The 20,291-nt window shown below is 41.9% G+C and overlaps 2 protein-coding genes across 2 annotated transcripts; both read right to left on the reverse strand.

Annotated features, from left to right (window-relative positions):
* Positions 1 to 17,154: 17,154 nt before the first annotated feature.
* Positions 17,155 to 18,077, reverse strand: LOC145803416 (uncharacterized). Its single transcript, XM_082896687.1, has 2 exons — positions 17,745 to 18,077; positions 17,155 to 17,238 (listed from the first exon to the last, which is right to left on the reverse strand). The coding sequence occupies exons 1-2, from the start codon at positions 18,075 to 18,077 to the stop codon at positions 17,155 to 17,157; spliced, it is 417 nt and encodes a 138-aa protein (XP_082752813.1).
* Positions 18,078 to 18,220: 143 nt separating this feature from the next.
* LOC145803417 (uncharacterized) lies at positions 18,221 to 18,661 on the reverse strand. The gene has a single exon (XM_082896688.1). The coding sequence runs from the start codon at positions 18,659 to 18,661 to the stop codon at positions 18,221 to 18,223; it is 441 nt and encodes a 146-aa protein (XP_082752814.1).
* Positions 18,662 to 20,291: the final 1,630 nt, after the last annotated feature.

Here is a 20,291-nt window from a genome sequence, read left to right on the forward strand (position 1 = left end):
GAGAACTCAACCTAGAGTTTGGAAATTAAAGAATCGAAGAGAGGATTCAAGGAATTTAGCTTAAGGTATGTTTAACTCTCCAAGAATCTTTTATATCTTCCCTCAATTGATTAGAATCAAGACTTAAAATGAAGATTTGATACCCATGGAAGTTAAGGTTTATGAGATATGGTTTTGTTTGACCAAATATCATGAAATAAGCATAGACATTCTACATTAATTGAGTTGATTCTTGCATGTTTAGTTTGATTTGAGTTAGATTGTGAGGAATTGTTCCTACTCTAGCCTCTATGCATGCTTTGAATATCATGTATATATGTATATATATGAAAGGATGAAGAAAATCAAAGATTCATGGAAATTTGAAGTTATACATGTTCAATTAAAGAAGTTTGATTCATTGAGCTTATGTTTCATGCTTAATATATTCCTTCATCACGTTTTTCAAGAGAAAGTGCTTGATTTGACCCTTGGAAATGTGATTGGAAAGCTTGATTTTGTTGGATTTTCAGACTGCACAAACAGGGCCCAGGACTGCACGTACGGGGCTTATGGCCGCATGTGCAGGATGCACAGCCGCACGTGCAAGGTTCACAGTCGCACGTGTAGAAAATAGGGGAGGCAGAGGTTGGCATTCTGAAATAAAAGCATCTGCGGGCCCGTACATGCGGCAGACCTCTCCGCATATACGGGAAGTAGGAAAAATTTCTATTGCTTTCTGATACCCTTTTCAACCTTCTAAACCTGTTAATATGTATCTTTTATCCCTTTGAAGTATTTAAAAATGCATAGCAAGTGAACGAAACAAAAGAATGAGGAAAGACAAGAAACGAAGAAAAGAATGCATTACTTATCAATTTTTGTATGTGATGGGTAGGTCACTCACTAGAAGAAATGATTGCACGACCGGATCACTGTGAGTAATAAATATTGTAACCATACGTTGAATGTTATGATTTATATATTTCCGTTCGCAAATGATATGTTTTATACAACTTGTGCTTTTGTTAAAATAGTTGAGCATTTGATGGCACTCACATGAAGTGGGCCTGAGGTTGTTCTGCTATTATTGGGCCTGAGGCCATTATGTTACTATTAGTCCTGAGGCCATTCTGATAATATTGAGCCTGAGGCCGTTCTGTTAATATTGGGCCTGAGACCGTTCTGTTATTATTGGGCCTGAGGCTATTATGTTATTATTAGGCCTAAGACCGTTCTGTTTTAGCGGGCCCAAGGCCGTTCTGAAATGTGTTGATGGAAAGGACATACATGTATTATGTACATATTCTTCGAGATACCTGCTCATTTCTATGCATTCATATATTATTATTATTCACTGAGCCTGGTTCATTCCGTATTCATGTATGTTTTGTAGGTGGTTAGCTTCAAGGGTCTTTTTAGGACTTGTTTTGTTAAGCCACAAAGTTGGAGTCCCTTACCTTTAAGGAATCCCTTTAATGCCACATTTTGGGTAAGTTCTTAGCGACTTTTGTTAAGCATTTGATGATTATGTAAATTCTGGGTTATTATCACTTTGTGTATATACTCATGACTTGTACTTGTACTTATTTGAACTGCGCTTGTGGACTTCTCCGCCTACAATTAGTTGTGTAATGATCTTGGCATATATGCACCACTCAATGGACATTTTATTATTTAATTGTTTCCGTTTTGGGCCCTGTTAGTGAATAAAATATTTGTTTTGGAAATCTTATTTTGAGGCTTAAGTATAGGCCGGTCATGTCCTAAACTTTTAGGGGCAAGTTTGGGTCATGACATGTATTCCTCGAACTCCTTATAGAAACAGATGCTGAATACTTGGTCTGTTGGGGTGAAGAATAGAAAGAAGAAGAGGAAGAACCTCTGGATTTCTTAGAGGATCCCATGTCACCTCGGGATTCCGCATAGCCTTACCTCTTATGTTTCAACCTCAATTCCTCCGTCTTTAGCGTAATTTCTACATGTGTTCTGGCCTCCACTAGCCTATCATACTCTTTGTACATGTTGGCCCTGAACTTCATCAAAATCTTGGGCCTCAATCTAATCTCAAACTCCATGCATCGATGCTCCTCTGTTGATACAAGCTCTGGTGCAAATCATGCCAAACTAGTAAGTGTGGCCTCAATTTCTGTTACTGGTGTATCAAGCTATATAAGCTCCTCGAACTGTTTCCTCAACCTCTCCCTAGCAGTTGGAGGCAAAAACTTTTCCTGGAAGGCATGGGTAAAGGCCTCCCATGTATGCTCAGCTCTCATCTTAATAGATTTCCACCATTGTCCGGCCTTCCCTTTGAGTTGATACGCTGACAATGCTACTCAGAGCTCTCCATCTAAGATGTCCAAAATCTCAAAAGACTTGAGAATTTGCTCTAACCATTTATCTACCTTCATGGGATCAGGTTCGCCACTAAACTTGGCAGGGTTAGAGCGAAAGAATTCCTTCTTCAAGAAGGAGGTTCGTGTTTCTCCCTCTCTTGTCCTTGCTGCTTGCTCAGCTCGGAGTATCTCCATGGACCCTCGAAGAGCCCTAGTCATTTCTCGAGCTAGTGCCTCCATCATATCTTGGACTGGAGGAGCGGCCACGTTGTTTTTCCCTACACCTTGTTCTTGGAGTGGAAGATCTTATTAGGCCAGAATACTCAGACTACCCCGGCGAGGTCTACCATGGCGTCTGCCATGTCCAGACATCCTATATAAAATAAGAGATAAAGGAATTAACTCACAATTCATGCACCCACACACCAACCCACACGCCACACTCGAATAGTCACATCCCTATCAATCTATTCATTGAGCATAAAGCAATCCATGTAAGCACGTAAACACGTAGAGCACATACGGATCATTCTCCTAAGATACAGGCTTGTTCCACAACACCTAAAGACTTCCAAATGGAAAAAGCATTGATCAAGTGCTTTTCCATCGGGACTTCAATGAGAGTAATGGACGCAAATCATTCTCTTTTTCCATATTCATACTGTTCTGCACCCAAACTGTACTGATTTGCCATACTCATACTGATTTTGCACTGATAATGTTTTGATTTGCCATACTCATACTAATTTTGCATTGATAAAGTTCTGATACTTCGTTTCTTGCTTTCAGCCTCCACCTACACTTGTGGCACCAGCGGCACCTCTTTCGATTGCGGGGAGGAGAGGTAGACATGCTCCTGTAGGCGGCAAGGGCGAGGGTAGAGGCCGGAACAGAGATAGGGGTGCCCGGAGTGGAGAGTCAGGTTTAGGAGACTTCATCATTCCTGGAGCTGATTGTAAGCAGAGATGACGCCGAGACTAGTAACACTAAGGAGACAATGAGTGGGCACTCTGAGCTTGGGAGCGAGGATAATGATGCTGGTTTTGAGTCAGGAAGCGGAGAGGATACCACTGGCTTTGAATCCCACTCCTCTGATGATAGCGGTGCCGATAGTGGCAATGCGCCCGATGCCTCTCGAGTCTGATACAATTGATACCAATTTTTGTACTCTTTTTGCTATTTTCTTTTGCTTTGTAGTGTAAAACTTTGTATAGCTTCAGATAGGCCTGTTACTTTTTGCTTTAAAAATTTGTTTTTTCTCTTTTGTAAAAACTATGATTGGGGTCAAACCCTGCAGTTTTATGAGAGGAGTTTTATTTTGCACAGCATCTCGTGAATGGCACCATACTTGCATAAAATTGGAACTGAATTTGAAATTGAAAATGCTTGTATTTGAATGATGCTCTTAACCAGATAATGAGCCTTTAATTGACCAAAATACAAAATATAACTCTATAAAGGAAAAATAAAGAAAAAAAACAACCTAAACACACATATTTGCACTTGCCAGAAACAAAAGACTCAAAATAAGACTAAAAAGCAAAAAGGGCCAATCATAACATTGCTGCCCAGTTGCATGGCTAGCACACTTGGTCGATCAGCCAAAAGGGCCAATCATAACACTGCTGCCCAGCTGCATGGCCAGCATACTTGGTTGGTCAGCCAATGGAATAGACGGCTGGCTGAGAAAGGTGGCCGGCTGGCCAAGGTCTTCTTTTTCTCTTTCCTTCGACAAAACACTATCTTTTCTATAGTTTTCTTTGATAATGGAGATATTTCTTGCTGAAAGGCTCAAGGATTAGATGACCATTTTGGATGGAATTGAAAAGGTAAATTTTCAAAGTTTTGGCATAAATGCTATTTTTTCATTGAGTCGTACACCGCTTTGTTTTCTGTTCCTTCATGCTGCTACCCGATATTAGGATCTACTCATTCATGTGTTTCACTTCAGAGCACAAGAGATGTATCCTACTCTCGAAGAATTTCAAGCATTAATGGAGTCTCGACGTGATGAGGAGATTATGCCTCAACCCCGTTTTCATCATGCACAAGCTCTTGCACAGATGTGTGGGCATACTTTACACAAGGTTCGGTTCTTGGCTCATGATAGGGAGTTAGATATACCTAGCTTGATTCATCAGTTTTCCGAAATTTGAGACAGAGGTGACCTTCTTTGGCGAGGTAATCGTCAACATGCCCTATGCTTATGTTTACTTGCACACTTCCTACTTGTCCCTAGTTACAACGGAGCTAGCATTAGGTTGATTGAAGTGGCTTAATGCCTGAAGGAGGGTAAGAGCTACATAGGTTTGGCATTAGTCGAGATATTGATGGGTTTATGTAACGACCCTCACTCTACTATAGTCATGCTTGCATATATTACATGATCTTGTCTTGATACGTTGCATTTTTCAAACCTTGATTTGTAATAACCCACATTCATGTCTTAGTCATGTTCATGTGCACTTGCATAACCTTGACTTGTTAAGTTTACATTCATGAATCTTGTCTTGTTTTGTCTAAGTGTTGTGTGCTTGCTTTGCTCCTTCCTTGATGTGAAGCCTAGGTCCCGCCTAGCCTAAGTTATGTTAGCCGATGTTATGCCAAGCCTAGGTTATGTTAAGCCTAGATCATTCCTAGCCGAGGTCATCTTCAGTCTAGAAGTATCTTGGAACCCCTTCGTTTGACCTCCACCTTTGCTTTGACATATTGGCCGGGATGTCATTATCTAGGCCGAGGTGTGAATCACCAAGGTCGAGATGTGTATTATCTAGGCCGAGATGTTACCTTTGCACCTGAGTGATCGTGTCCTGGAGTGGTATGACCTAGACTGAGGTGTGGCACATCTAGGCCAAGGTGTGGCACAGCTTAGTCAAGTGTTGTCCTTCCTAGCCGAGGTCATTGTCACCTTAGTTGCCGAAGCTTTGTCCTTAGCCGATGTCATCACTTGCCGGAGTGCTTTACCGAGTAGCTTGTTAGATACGCTTTGTCATTGCCTTGTCTTGTCAATCTATCACCTTTTTGAAGAGAACCAATCCGCCGCTACCACGCGTCCGAGCTGAGAGTTAAATCAGCTGATAGAGAGAGAAACCCCTCATTTGTTCCTAAACTTTTTTTGAAGAGAAGAGAAAGAAGCTCTAGGAGAGGGGGAAGAGTTCTTGAGAGAGAGTGGATTTCTAAGCTTGATCCCTAGAGATCGAACCGTTAGATCCGTGTTCTAAGGTTAGATTCTTGATCTGCTCATGTTGCTCTTTATATTTATGTTATTGCATTGCATGATTGAATAAGGTCTGTAAGCCATGCATTGCTTTGAAGTTCGGTTTTAGAAAGAGAAAATGACATTCATGTGTTCTTCAAGAAAAGTCATGTTTTGATCCGAAGGCTCATGCCTAGATCCATGTTTTTGTGTTTGTTTTCGCATGATTTTCAAGTATGGGTACCCAGGTCCATGTTTTCGAACTCATAGCATGAAACCACAGATTTTGTAACAAAGAAGTTATGATTTTAGCATACATGTTCTTCATGATCTTCATGTTCATGTTCTTCCTGTTCTTCACGGGTGGAAACCCAGATCTCCAGACTTCACTTCTTGAAGTGTAGTCGCCGAGATCACTCTTACCTAGACCTCACACTTAGGCCAAGCATCGTATCTCACCTTGGCCTACCTTTGCATGATCACTTACACTTTCCGTTTGTCTTGTGCTCACCTCGGCGTGCAGCCGCATGCCGAAGCCTAGGTAGCCACACCTCGGCCAGGAGGTGTGGGACCTCGGCAAAGGCCTGGTTGGTACCCAGCATGTCTTCCTGACATGTAAAACAGTGTTTTGACTTCCAGCATGTTTTCCCGAGATCATTTGCATGCATGTGAGACTTGTTTTGAGATGTATGTTCAGTATGCTTTGCCATGTGTTTGTAGGACTTGGACCTTTGCCTTGGCCCCGACGTCCCAAGAACTAAGTGAGTGGTATTTTTAATAAAGTTATGTTCTTAAGGTTTTGATAAAGCTTTGCCTTGTTTTGATAAAAGTATTTGTTAAGCATGAATGATATCCCTATTTTTTGTATCAAGTATAAGCTTTGTTTTAAATGAAAAGTTATCAAGTAAGCTTTGTTTTGATGACCTTCTCGGATAGTCCCTTGTGCTAGAGGACTCTAAACTTCCGCAGCACTAAGTTTAAAAGGATACAGTCCTTTCTTGGAAAGACTACTGTGTTAAAGCGGGCTACGGGCCTAAGTAACACGAGCTCCATAGTGTTAAAGCGGGCTACGGGCCTAAGTAACACGAGCTCCATGATGTTAAAGCGGGCTACGGGCCTAAGTAACACAAGTCTCATCGTGTTAAAGCGGGCTACAGGCCTAAGTAACACGAGCTCCATGATGTTAAAGCGGGCTACGGGCCTAAGTAACACAAGTCTCATCGTGTTAAAGCGGGCTACGGGCCTAAGTAACACAAGTCCCTCGTGCTGGAAGGTTACGCCGAGGTTATGTTATAAGATTTGACGCATGTTAAGTATGTAAGTTTTGTAAGATCAAGTTTAATGAACAAGATTTATCTCATGTTTTGTACAAGCTATGATAAGTATGGTTTTGACAAAGATATATATGTATTGTTTTGACAAGGACCTCGGGAATCATTCATTTAACCCCTTTATTACTTATACCATTCACTGAGTATCCAAGCTCACCCTCCCTATGTATATATGTAGGTAATAGGCAAGAAGTCGGCTACGCCGAGATGTGTGTTTTGTATGCATGTTATGTCGGCTTGAGGATGTCGGTAATTTGAAGATTATGTATTCTTGATTTGTATTTCATGTGTTATAACTATGTCGGCTTGAGAAGCCTTTTGCCAAGATGTAATATGTACTTTTGTATTCAAGTTGTAAAGCTATGTAAAGATGTATGCCATTCCATTTGACTTATGCACTGCTCTTATGGACCACTTGTATTTTGATTTATTGCTTCCGTATTTGTGAGCCCCCTATATGTATACTCTGTTGTGTGTGAATTTTGGAAGTTGGCCTTCGGTAATTACGGATTACTGGCCATCACGGCACCAAACTACTAGGGGCGGTTTGGGGTCGTGACATGATTCGTCTTGCTTAAGTGTTTCTCGCATGTTTTGTACCTTGCTTGGTGTGAGTTTAGCCGAGGTCATCTTTAGTCTAGAACTTCCTTGGAACCACTTTGTTCGACCTCCACCTTCGCCCTGACATATTGGCCGAGATGTCATTATCTAGGCCGAGGTGTTCATCACCAAGGCCGAGATGTGTATTATCTGGGCTGAGATGTCACCTTTGCACCTAAGTGATCTTGTCCTAGAGTGGTGTGACCTAGACCAAGGTGTGGCACATCTAGGCCAAGGTGTGGCACAGCTTAGTCAAGTGTTGCCCTTCCTAGCCGAGATCATTGTTCCCCTACTTGCCGATGTCTTATTCTTAGCCGAGATCATTACCCGCCAGCGTGCCCATGCCATTTTGCTTGTAGAACACACTTTGTCATAGTCTTGTCCTTTCACTCAGCCACCTTTTTGAGGAGAACCAACTCGGTAGTGCCACACGTCCCAGCTGAGTGTTAAGTCAGCCAACAGACCCAGAAAATATACATTTTTGGTATTACATCTTTGCCTTGTAGAGAGAGAGGCTCTAGGAAGAAGAAGAAGTCTTAGAGTGAGAGAGTAGACTTCCGAGCTTGATTTCTGAAGATTAAGCCGTTAGATTCGTGTATTGAGGTTAGACTCTTGATTCACTCTTGTAGTTCTTATTGATCATCCAGCTGCATTGCACGATCGAACCTATTCTGCATGTTATGCATTGGTTTAAAGTTTGGTTTTAGAAAGAGAAAATGGTTTTCATGTGTTCTTGACGAAAAGCCTCGTTTAATCCGAAAGTTTGCATTAAGGTTCATGTTTTTGTGTTTGTTTTGATGAGATCCTTGAGTGTGGGCACCCAGGTCCATGTTTTTGAATTCATAGTATGAAATCTCATCTTTTGTAATAACAAGTTTTGATCTTTGCATTCATCTTCCTCATGTTCATGTTCTTCATGTTCATATTCTTCAAGAAAAGGGAACCCAGTTTTCTCGACTTCATTTCCTTGGATGTGGCCATCGAGGCAACACCTCGGCAAGGAGGTGTGGGACCTCGGCCTAGACCTGGTAGTTGCCCAGCGTGTTTTCCCGAGATGAGAAACAGTGTCTTGTTTCGACTTAGCTTGGTTTTGAAAGATGTCGAGATCATCTGTATGCATGTGAATTTGTTTGAAAGTGCATTCAATAGACTTTGCCATGTGTTTGTAGGACCTGGACTTGCCTTGACCCCGACGTCTGAAGAGCTCTGTGAGTGGTATTTTTAATAAAGTTATGTTATTAAGTTTTGATAAAGTTTTGCCTTGCTTGTTTTGGAAAAGTATTTTGTGAAGCATGAATGATGATCCCTATTTTGTATACCAAGTACTAGCCTCGTTTTGAATGACAATCTTGAAAAGTCCGTACGTGCTAGGGGACTATAAGCATTTGTAGCACAATCTTGAAAAGTCCGTACGTGCTAGGGGACTATAAGCATTCGTAGCACAACCTTTGTTAATGTCATCTCTTGGATTTTCTACAAGATGTGTTATGCTTTGATTTGATAAGATTTCAGATATCATTCATGTAAACCCTTTTATTATTTGTACCATTTACTGAGTATCCAAGCTCACCCCTCTCTATATATATGTTGGTGACGTGCAGGACGGCGGTGACGCCTAGATGTACATGCTACTTGTTTTGGATTTTGCACTTTTGCAGCATCTTGAAGATTTTGCTTCTTAGTTATATTTCATTGTATTTTGTATTTGATGGCTGAGAAGACTTTTGGTCAAGATGTACTTTTGTACTTCATTGTTGTATTAAAGCTATGTAAAGATGTATGCCATTCCTTTTAACTTATGCACAGCTCTTATGGACTAATTAAATTTGTATATATTGTTTCCGCACATGTTAGCCCCATCTATAATACTCTGATTGTGTGTGAAATTTGAAAGTTGGCCTTCGGTAATCTCGGATTACTAGCCATCATGGCACCATTCTACTAGGGGCAAAATGGGGTCGTGACAGATTGGTATTAGAGCGCAAATGTCTTATAGTACGTTATTCACACACCTTGAGTCCTAAGGAGCATAGAATTTCCCTTAGAAAGATGTTAGGGTTGCATCATGTTGCTTGCTATTTGACGAAGTGTGCATCATCTCGGCTTGACTGTTTGTTACTTGCATACATGTCTATTTGATTGTTTTGTTTTAAAGTCACGTTTTGCATACTCTTAGCATCATGAGAAGGGGTAGACCACCGGTTGGCCGAGATCATCCCGAAGACAGATTGGACAGATTAGAGAGATTGGTCAAAGGTTTGGTCCGTGAGTTAAGACAACCTAGGCCACAAGACACTAGTACCACTTCTACCCAGGCCGAGCAGACAAACGGCCGACATGCAGTTCCACCTTCACCTCCTCCAGTGCCGCAAGTGCCTCCACAGCAAGCTTTATATGGGGATGGCACCATAGCCTTGATTAGAGAGTTCAAAAAGATGAAACTGTCGAGGTTCTCTGGGGGTATTGAACCGATGAAGGCCGAAGCGTGGGTCTTGGAAATGGAGAAGCTGTTTGAGATCTTTCCTAGTACCGACGCCCAGAAGGTGTCATTGGCAACATTCACACTAGACGACAATGCACGAAAATGGTGGATGATGACCCGAGAAAGCAACCCAGGTCTGACTTGGGCCAGATTTTTGGAATTGTTTTACAACAAGCATTTCCCCCTTAGTGTTTGAGACTGTAAGACCACAGAGTTTCAGACTTTGACACAAGGCAACAAGACAGTGGCGGAATATGACCGTGCTTTTAACGAGTTGGCGAGATACGCACCTCACATGGTCGATGATGAATACAGAAAGGCCAGGAAGTTCAAAAGTGGATTACGTGGACCAATTCAGGATCGAGTTAACATGCTCAATATGTCGACCTACGCCGGAGTGTTGGACAAGGCCATCTTGGCAGAGGCTACCTTGAACCGATATCAGAACTCAGGAGAAAATCAGAAGAAGTGGCAGAATTATGATAATCGCCGAGCTCCGTTTAACGCCAAGAAGAAAGCGAATATGGGTAGCTCCAGCAACTCGAACCAAGAAGGTAATACTAGGCCGACATGTGCAAGCTGTGGGAAGCCGCATTCCGGAGTTTGCCGTTGGGCATCGGGAGCTTGTTTTGAATGTGGTGAAATGGGTCATCGTGTGAAAGACTGCCCGAAGGCAAAGACTGATGATGGTAAGAAGAATGGGAGTACATCGGGCTATGCACAGAGGAATAACATCGGGAGGGCAAAAACGAGACAGGGCAGAGTTTTTGCATTGGTGCCAGGAGACACTCAGAATGCTGAGACAGTAATTTCAGGTATACTCCCAATTTGCTCTCAAGATGCATACATATTAATTGATTCGGGATCTACGCATTCATTTGTATCTGGTAAGTTTGCCGAGAAGTTAAATAGGGAACAAGAACCCCTTGACTATGTGTTATATGTGTCCACTCCATCTGGGAGAACTATGATTGTTGCATCCATTTTTAGGGCGTGTGTTGTTGCGATTGAGGGTGTAGAATTGTTAGTCGATTTAATGCCGTTAACCATGGCTCACTTCGATGTCATATTGGGAATGGATTGGTTAGTAGCGAATCATGCATCTATTAACTGTGTTTCAAAGAGTGTCGCATTGAAACCCCCAAACCAAGCTGAGGTTATTTTTCAAGGTAAAGGAGTAGTACCCCGACCTTACTTAATCTCATCCATGAAAGCCTATAAGTTGATTGAAAAAGGGTGTCAGGGCTATTTGTGCAGTATACTAAGTGATTCGAATGGAAGTGTCGAGTTAGCCAACATACCAGTTGTTAAGGAATTCCCCGACGTCTTTCCAAAGGAGTTGCCTGGCCACTTGATCGATAGAGAAGTAGAGTTTACTGTGGACATCATGTCGGGAACGCAACCTATCTCCAAAACACCCTATAGAATGGCCCCAGCTGAACTTAAGGAACTAAAACTGCAACTACAAGAATTGTTGGATAAGGGATTCATTAGGCCGAGCACTTCACCATGGGGAGCACCCGTTCTATTTGTTAAGAAAAAGGATGGCACACTTCGCCTTTGCATTGATTACCGGGAACTTAATAAGGTAACCATTACGAACAAGTACCCATTACCTAGGATTGATGATTTGATTGATCAACTACAAGGAGCACGAGTCTTCTCCAAGATTGACCTTAGGTCGGGTTACCATCAGCTGAAAGTTAAAGCCGAGGATATTGAGAAGACTGCTTTTCGGACAAGGTATGGCCACTACGAATTTTTGGTAATGCCTTTCGGAGTGACCAATGCTCCAGCAGCATTCATGGACTTGATGAACAGAGTCTTTAAGCCGTATCTAGATGAGTTCGTAGTTGTTTTTATTGACGACATATTGATCTATTCCAAGAGTACAATTGAACACGAGAATCATCTGAGACTTGCCCTGCAAATCTTAAGAGATAAGAAGTTGTACGCCAAGTTGAGCAAGTGTGAATTTTGGCTTTCCAGCATTTCATTTTTGGGCCATGTGATTAATGAAGAAGGAATCTCTGTTGATCCAAGTAAGATTGAAGCCATCGTGAATTGGCCGACGCCGACCAACGTATCCGAGGTTCGTAGTTTTCTGGGCTTGGCAGGTTATTACAGAAAGTTTGTGAAAGACTTCTCAAGGATTGCAGTACCATTGACACAACTAACTAAGAAGGGAACAGCATATGAATGGACCAATGATAGAGAATCAGCCTTCCAAGAGTTGAAGACGAGGTTAGTTACGGCACCAATTCTTGTACTCCCATCAGGTAATGAGGAATTTCAGATTTTCAGTGATGCTTCACATAAGGGTTTGGGTTGTGTATTAATGCAAGGGGGCAGGGTCATAGCATATGCATCTCGTCAGTTGAAACTTCATGAAAAGAACTATCCAACCCATGATCTAGAGCTAGCAGCCGTGGTGTTTGCTTTGAAGATTTGGCGTCACTACTTGTATGGAGCCTCTTGCCAAGTTTTTACAGATCACAAGAGTTTGAAGTACTTGTTCACTCAAAAGGAACTAAATTTGAGGTAGAGAAGATGTCTTGAATTATTGAAGGACTACGACATGCAAATTCAGTATCACCCAGGTAAAGCAAACTTGGTAGCCGACGCATTGAGTAGAAAGTCAGTGGGAAGCTTGGCATGCCTAGCCATGATTTCAGTGGAGCCGACTACTATTGGGGAAGTAAAGGCAAGGCAAATGGAGGATGAATTCCAGAAGAAGGTAGCCGACGAGATCATCACCAGGCCGAGGTCAGGTTACACCCTTGAGAATGGAGTGCTTAAGTTTGAAGGAAGGTTGTGCGTGGCCGACGTCCCAGAGTTGAAAGGAAAGATTTTGCAAGACTCTCATGGATCCAGATTTGCAGTTCACCCAGGGAACACCAAGATGTATCAAGATGTAAAGCAGACTTTTTGGTGGCCGAATATGAAAAGAGAGATAGCCGAGTTCGTATCCCAGTGTTTGTATTGTCAACAAGTGAAAGTAGAACATCAGAGGCCAGCGGGACTTCTCCAACCCTTGCCAATTCCTGAGTGGAAATGAGAACACATCTCCATGGACTTTGTGATTGGATTGCCGAAGACACAAAAAGGAATGGATTCGATCTGGGTTATAATCGACAGATTAACTAAGTCAGCACACTTCTTGCCTGTTAAAACTTCGTTTAATGCTGATCGACTTGCTGTGCTGTATATGAATGAGATTGTTACACTTCATGTTGTGCCAATGTCCATTGTGTCAGACCGAGATTCAAAGTTTGTTTCTATATTTTGGCAGAGTTTACAAAGGGCTTTGGGGACCGAATTGAGGTTTAGTACGACTTTTCATCCCCAGACCGATGGCCAAACAGAGAGAACGATTCAAACACTTGAAGATATGCTTAGACTATGTGTATTGGACTTCCAAGGAAGCTGGGAAGAGCATTTGCCATTTGTAGAATTTGCTTACAACAACAGCTATCAAGCTAGCATTGGCATGGCGCCGTATGAAGCCTTGTATGGAAGAAAGTGCAAATCGCCAATATGTTGGACTGAAGTAGGAGATAAAGCTTTGATCGGCCCCGATCTAGTTCAAAGGACAACTGAAAAGATCAAGCTTATCCAACAGAGAATTAGAACTGCTCAGAGTCGACAAAAGAGTTACGCCGACTAGAGAAGAAAAGAGTTAGAGTTTGAAGTTGGGGATCATGTATTCCTGAAGATCTCGCCGATGAAAGGAGTTTCGAGATTTGGGAAGAAGGGTAAATTGGCACCCCGTTACGTCGGGCCTTTTGAAGTTCTTGAGAAAGTTAACCCAGCTGCCTATAGATTAGCTTTGCCACCAGAACTAAGTCAAGTTCACAACGTGTTCCATATTTCGATGTTGAGGAAGTATATTCGGAATTCACTGCATGTAATTGATTATACCGGAATTGCGGTTAGTGACGGTTTGAGCTACGAGGCGAAGCCGATGAAAATTATTGACAGACAAGTGAAACAGTTGAGGAACAAATCTATACCAATGGTGAAAATCGAATGGAAGGAGCATTACGGCAAGGCTGCTACATGGGAAATGGAAGAAGAAATGGAAATTCGTTATCCGGGGTTATTTGTAGAGCAAGGTAATTTAAGTTTGGGGACCAAACTTCTTTAAGGAGGGTAGGATGTAACGACCCTCACTCTACTCTAGTCATGCTTGCATATATTACATGATCATGTCTTGATACGTTGCATTTTGCAAACCATGATTCGTCTTGCTTAAGTGTTTCTCGCATGTTTTGTACCTTGCTTGGTGTGAGTTTAGCCGAGGTCATCTTTAGTCTAGAACTTCCTTGGAACCACTTTGTTCGACCTCCACCTTCGCCCTGACATATTGGCCAAGATGTCATTATCTAGGCCGAGGTGTTCATCACCAAGGCCGAGATGTGTATTATCTGGGCCGAGATGTCACATTTGTACCTAAGTGATCTTGTCCTGGAGTGGTGTGACCTAGACCAAGGTGTGGCACATCTAGGCCAAGGTGTGGCACAGTTTAGTCAAGTGTTGCCCTTCCTAGCCGAGATCATTGTTCCCCCACTTGCCGATGTCTTGTTCTTAGCCGAGATCATTACCCGCCAGAGTGCCCATGCCATTTTGCTTGTAGAACACACTTTGTCATAGTCTTGTCCTTTCACTCAGCCACCTTTTTGAGGAGAACCAACCCGGTAGTGCCACGTGTCCCAGCTGAGTGTTAAGTCAGCCAACAGACCCAAAAAATATACATTTTTGGTATTACATCTTTGCCTTGTAGAGAGAGAGGCTCTAGGAAGAAGAAGAAGTCTTAAAGTGAGAGAGTAGACTTCCGAGCTTGATTTCTGAAGATTAAGCCGTTAGATTCGTGTATTAAGGTTAGACTCTTGATTCACTCTTGTCGTTCTTATTGATCATCTAGCTGCATTGCACGATCGAACCTGTTCTGCATGTTATGCATTGGTTTAAAGTTTGGTTTTAGAAAGAGAAAATGATTTTCATGCGTTCTTGACGAAAAGCCTCGTTTAATCCGAAAGTTTGCATTAAGGTTCATGTTTTTGTGTTTGTTTTGATGAGATCCTTGAGTGTGGGCACCCAGGTCCATGTTTTTGAATTCATAGTATGAAATCTCATCTTTTGTAATAACAAGTTTTGATCTTTGCATTCATCTTCCTCATGTTCATGTTCTTCATGTTCATATTCTTCAAGAAAAGGGAACCCAGTTTTCCCGACTTCATTTCCTTGGTTGTGACCATCGAGGCAACACCTCGGCAAGGAGGTGTGGGACCTCGGCCTAGACCTGGTAGTTGCCCAACGTGTTTTCCCGAGATGAGAAACAGTGTCTTGTTTCGACTTAGCTTGGTTTTGAAAGATGCTGAGATCATCTGTATGCATGTGAATTTGTTTGAAAGTGCATTCAACAGACTTTGCCATGTGTTTGTAGGACTTGGACTTGCCTTGACCCCGACGTCTGAAGAGCAATGTGAGTGGTATTTTTAATAAAGTTATGTTATTAAGTTTTGATAAAGTTTTGCCTTGCTTCTTTTGGAAAAGTATTTTGTGAAGCATGAATGATGATCCCTATTTTGTATACCAAGTACTAGCCTCGTTTTGAATGACAATCTTGAAAAGTCCGTACGTGCCAGGGGACTATAAGCATTTGTAGCACAATCTTGAAAAGTCCGTACGTGATAGGGGACTATAAGCATTTGTAGCACAACCTTTGTTAATGTCATCCCTTGGATTTTGTACAAGATGTGTTATGCTTTGATTTGATAAGATTTCGGATATCATTCATGTAAACCCCTTTATTATTTGTACCATTCACTGAGTATCCAAGCTCACCCCTCTCTATATATATGCAGGTGACGAGTAGGACGGCGGTGACGCCTAGATGTACTTGCTACTTATTTTGGATTTTGCACTTTTGCAGCATCTTGAAGATTTTGCTTCTTAGTTATATTTCATTGTATTTTGTATTTGATGGCTGAGAAGCCTTTTGGTCAAGATGTACTTTTATACTTCATTGTTGTATTAAAGCTATGTAAAGATGTCTGCCATTCCTTTTAACTTATGCACAGCTCTTATGGACTAATTAAATTTGTATATATTGCTTCCGCACATGTTAGCCCCATATATAATACTCTGATTGTGTGTGAAATTTGAAAGTTGGCCTTCGGTAATCTCGGATTACTGGCCATCATGGCACCATTCTATTAGGGACGGAATGGGGTCGTGACAGTTTAGATGCCTTTCATTGATGGGGACTTCTCGATTTGCGGGGAGTCCACTCCTTCTTTAGGTGTTGTTTCCCACCCACTCTTACTTATGATTTCTCACATCACTTGGCACCCACTTTGTATTTTCTCTCAAAACCCTTTCCTTACTTTTTCTCTTAACGTACATCTCTCTATTCTTTAATCTCTCTTATTTTCCATCCCTTCCCAAGTATGGTTGATGGATAAGCTGAAGGTCGTGGACCCTTGCTTCGAGTATTCAGCCAAATCCTACTTTTTTTGCTCACGACTAGTGGACTTTCCCATAGAGGGATTATGGTGTGACTAGATGTGTAGCAGATCTGCAACTGACATTGTTTGGCGTTGCCCCTGGCTGAATTTGACTAAGATGAGTTAATACATGTCTCACCAACTGGGTATACAGCTGATCGGCTTTACACACTGTATCTTCTACTTCCCATTCCAGTTCAAATGTCAGTTTGGATGTGATTAGACCTGCCCAGATGAGGGGGTGGAACACCCGGCTCTATTTCCAGTTCGTGCTTCACACCTGGCTCAATATCTCGCTGCTTGGAGGATGAGAGAGCTTCTGGCCTCTAATGTTAGCTTTAATAACGTCCTTTCCAGTGAGTGCTTGGCTTAGCTCAAGGACAAGATGCATGTTAGGCCATCCTTGGCTGCAAAGACTTCCGATAGCGCGAACAGGAGGTAGAGGATAGTCACCTGACTCATCTTTGCCCCTAGTTTATTGCTTTGACTTTTCTTTTCATGTTTTTATGATATAAAAGCAACTTTGATTTAATAGGAGAGTTGCAGAATGTACTTGTGTTGAAATCATGTAATTAAAGTTGTGAGCATTGAAATTTTTTCTTTTTGGTCCAAATAATGGTCCATGGTGTAAAAGGTAAAATTTTGAGAAAACCAACTTCATTAAAACTTTTCAAAACAATTTTCAGAAACAGTCATTACTTGACACACAGGGAATCAATCCTTAAGATGTACAACCCCGAATCAACAGATCATAACTACCCACAACTACATTCACCATCACTGCTCTGTGTTGCAACTGGTCCTTCTGCAAAATGGAGGTAACACAACCAAGTTAACAGATGATGGAAAAAGAGGAACCGATCAAACAAATGGACAAACAGTTGAGTTGGAAATGGTTATGGTGAACTTCGGAATGAAGTTGCTTATGTATCTCGAAGATGGGAATCAGGCCTTACGTTGTTCGGTTCAGGTTCACTCGAGTATTTACTTTCTCCTTTTGCATTATAACTTTTGCCAAAGTCGCCCTTTGGGTTTTCAACCTTGCGAGCTCCACTTTTCTTTATTTCTAATTTTTCATGCCCTAACTTTTGCCTAGGTCGTCCTTTGGGGTTTTCGGCCTAGCGAGCCTCTTAGGGATAGTATTTCTTCAACTTGTCCATGTTGATCGGTTGTGAGAACTCCAAGCCATCTAAATCCATGAGAATGATTGCTTCCCCCAGGCCAGATAGATTTGATAATGCAAGAACCTATCTAATTGGGTCTGAACTTGCCCCTAGGGTCATGGATGGGAGCTCGGTTGTCTTTGAGCACCATGTCTCCTTCTTTGAGGTTTTTGGATTTGACTTTCTTGTTGAATGCCTTGGCAATTCTGCGTTGATATCCTTGGATATGATATAACACCTTCAATCTCCTCTCGTTAGATAACATCAATTTTTCGAATATGTTCTGCTCCCAATCTGCCTCTGTTATTTGACATTCGGCCATAATTCTCAGTGTTAGTATTTCGATCTCAATCGACAAAACAGCTTCCATCCCATATACTACAGAGTAGGGGGTTGCCCCTGTAGATGTTTGAATTGACGTTCTATATCCCCAGAGTGCAAAAGGAAGTTTATCTGGCCAATCTTTATAGGTTTCAACCATCTTTCGCAGTATGTTCTTGACATTCTTGCAAAAGGCATGGATTTGACATTTGTGACATCGCCGAACAATGTTAATCTAATCCACCTGTATGGTTGACCAATAATAGCCCTGCTTGAGGATCTTCTTAGCCAGCATCACACCATTCATGTGTACTCCACACTCTCCTCCGTGAATGGCCACCATGAGACGCTTCTCTCTTCTTCAAGGCAGAGCTTGTACATTCCCAAATCGCCTCTCCTGTACAACTTATTCCTGCATATGATGAACTGAATGGCCAGACACCGTATTCCCCATTTATCCTTGGCATTTGCCCCTGGTGGAAAAGTGTCCTTATCTAGAAAATTCCAAATATCGTAATACCAGGTGTTCTTGTCTTGAACTTCATCTATTGCGGCTATTGTCTCATAAGCAGGCGCATACTTCTGTTCAATGATCATCGGACCCATCTTCACCTCAAGCGGTATGTCTACCATGGAGGATAGAGTTACCAGTGCATCAGCAAACTGGTTGTTCTCTTTTAGAAGATGTGTGAATGTCAGTTTTTCAAACCTCATAATCAGAATGCCCAGGTGTAGACATCCCATTTTTGGCCGTCTTCAAGACTTGGACGACATCGTTTGAACACTCGATGATCATCCATGTTCGTGTTCGTCTTGAGTTTTCAGAGGTTTCGGTCACGCGCCTTGCCGCAAGACCTCTCGATTTGTTTGTTTTCTGCTTGGTTGTGCACCAAACACTTGTGTTTTTGCTTCTGAGGGTAGGAAATGGCTTGTTGGCCATCCCCACACCTCACCGGCCTTGGCTTGAAGCCACCGGCCTTGTTTTATTGCTACCGGCCAAAGATTTTGGTCGGTCGGCAATGTTTTTGGTCGGCCGGCCAGTTTTGTAGGTCAATCAACCATATTTTTCGGCCGACCCCTTTCCATCTGCTTTTGGCAGATATTTTATGCCAGCTGTCACAGTTGGCATCCACATTACACCCCCTCCATACACGTGTATGGAGGGATTTGCCTCTTGTTTAGCTTCTCTTGGAAGCTTGAGGATTTGAGCCTCTATAAAGAGGGAGCTTCTCCTCCCTCCTCCAGGGTTCAGAAAAATTAGGTTAGAGAGCTTAGATATAGTTTTGTATCTATACTCCCTTGTTTGACTATATTTTGTGCCCTAAAAGGGTGTTTGTTCTTAGTTTTGCACTAAGACACCTAGTGTTACACCGTCCTTGGGTTGTTAAGGCTCTAAGGAGTTGTTAGGGTTCTTGGGCTGGTTTTGATCCAAGGAAGGTGCTAAAGTGGTGTTCTTGAAGAGGTTCTTCAAAGGTGAGAACCTACCTTCTTTATTCCCTATTTTTGCACAAGCTTTTAGTCTATCTTACTTATTGTTTTAAGCTTCGACTATAACTGATAAAAGTTCTGATTTTGTGTGTTTTAGAACTTTGTTTAAGGTCACTTTGAGGTTTGGGGTCGTCTCCCCCCTCCAAGGCCTTGTTAGGCCTTGCTTTAGGCCATACCTTTTGGCCATTATTTTGGTCTTTGCATGACCTCTCTACCACTGAAATCCAGAGAATTTTCAGTGTTGGAGAGGTGGTTTTGAGGTCCTAAATAGGAGAGGGTCATCCCCTCTCCTTGTTGTCTTTAATGCTTGCATAAATGGCTTATGTGGTAGCATGTGTGTTTAGTTTGTTTTAGCTCCATTTCAGCATGTATTAGGCTTCATTTTTCCATGATACACCTCTATTTTGAGTTGGTTTAGACATGCCATGTATGCTTCATACACTTGTCTTGTAATCCCGTGATTTGGCTTTAACATGTATCATGTTGTAACATGTGTTTTTAGCATGATTTTGGCTCAACTCCATGAAGCTTTTAGCCTTGTTGTAGCATGCTTAAGCTTTGTTTTTCATTGTTTTGGTTATGCTTGCATTGTTTTGTATAGCCACCATGCAATCTAGCTTGTTAGCTTTGAGTGTCCAAGTTGCTAGCATGCTCTATGTGGATCATCTCAGTGGTTTGGCATCACTTAGAATGTTATTTCAGTCCATATTTCATGCTTATAAACTTACACTTATCACTCCTTTAATGTCTTAAAGAGTTTGTGTTTTATGCCTCATGAATGTGTCATTGTGTATGCCATCATGCTTAGGTCATTGGGATGCCATCTAAGTGGGTTTTTGGGCTCATTTTGACATGTCCTAACTCTGCTTTTGGTCGCTTAAATTGT

This window comes from Camellia sinensis, chromosome 12 (assembly GCF_055761805.1).
Source record: "Camellia sinensis isolate YWXY chromosome 12, ASM5576180v1, whole genome shotgun sequence".
In the NCBI taxonomy this organism is placed as follows: domain Eukaryota; kingdom Viridiplantae; phylum Streptophyta; class Magnoliopsida; order Ericales; family Theaceae; genus Camellia; species Camellia sinensis.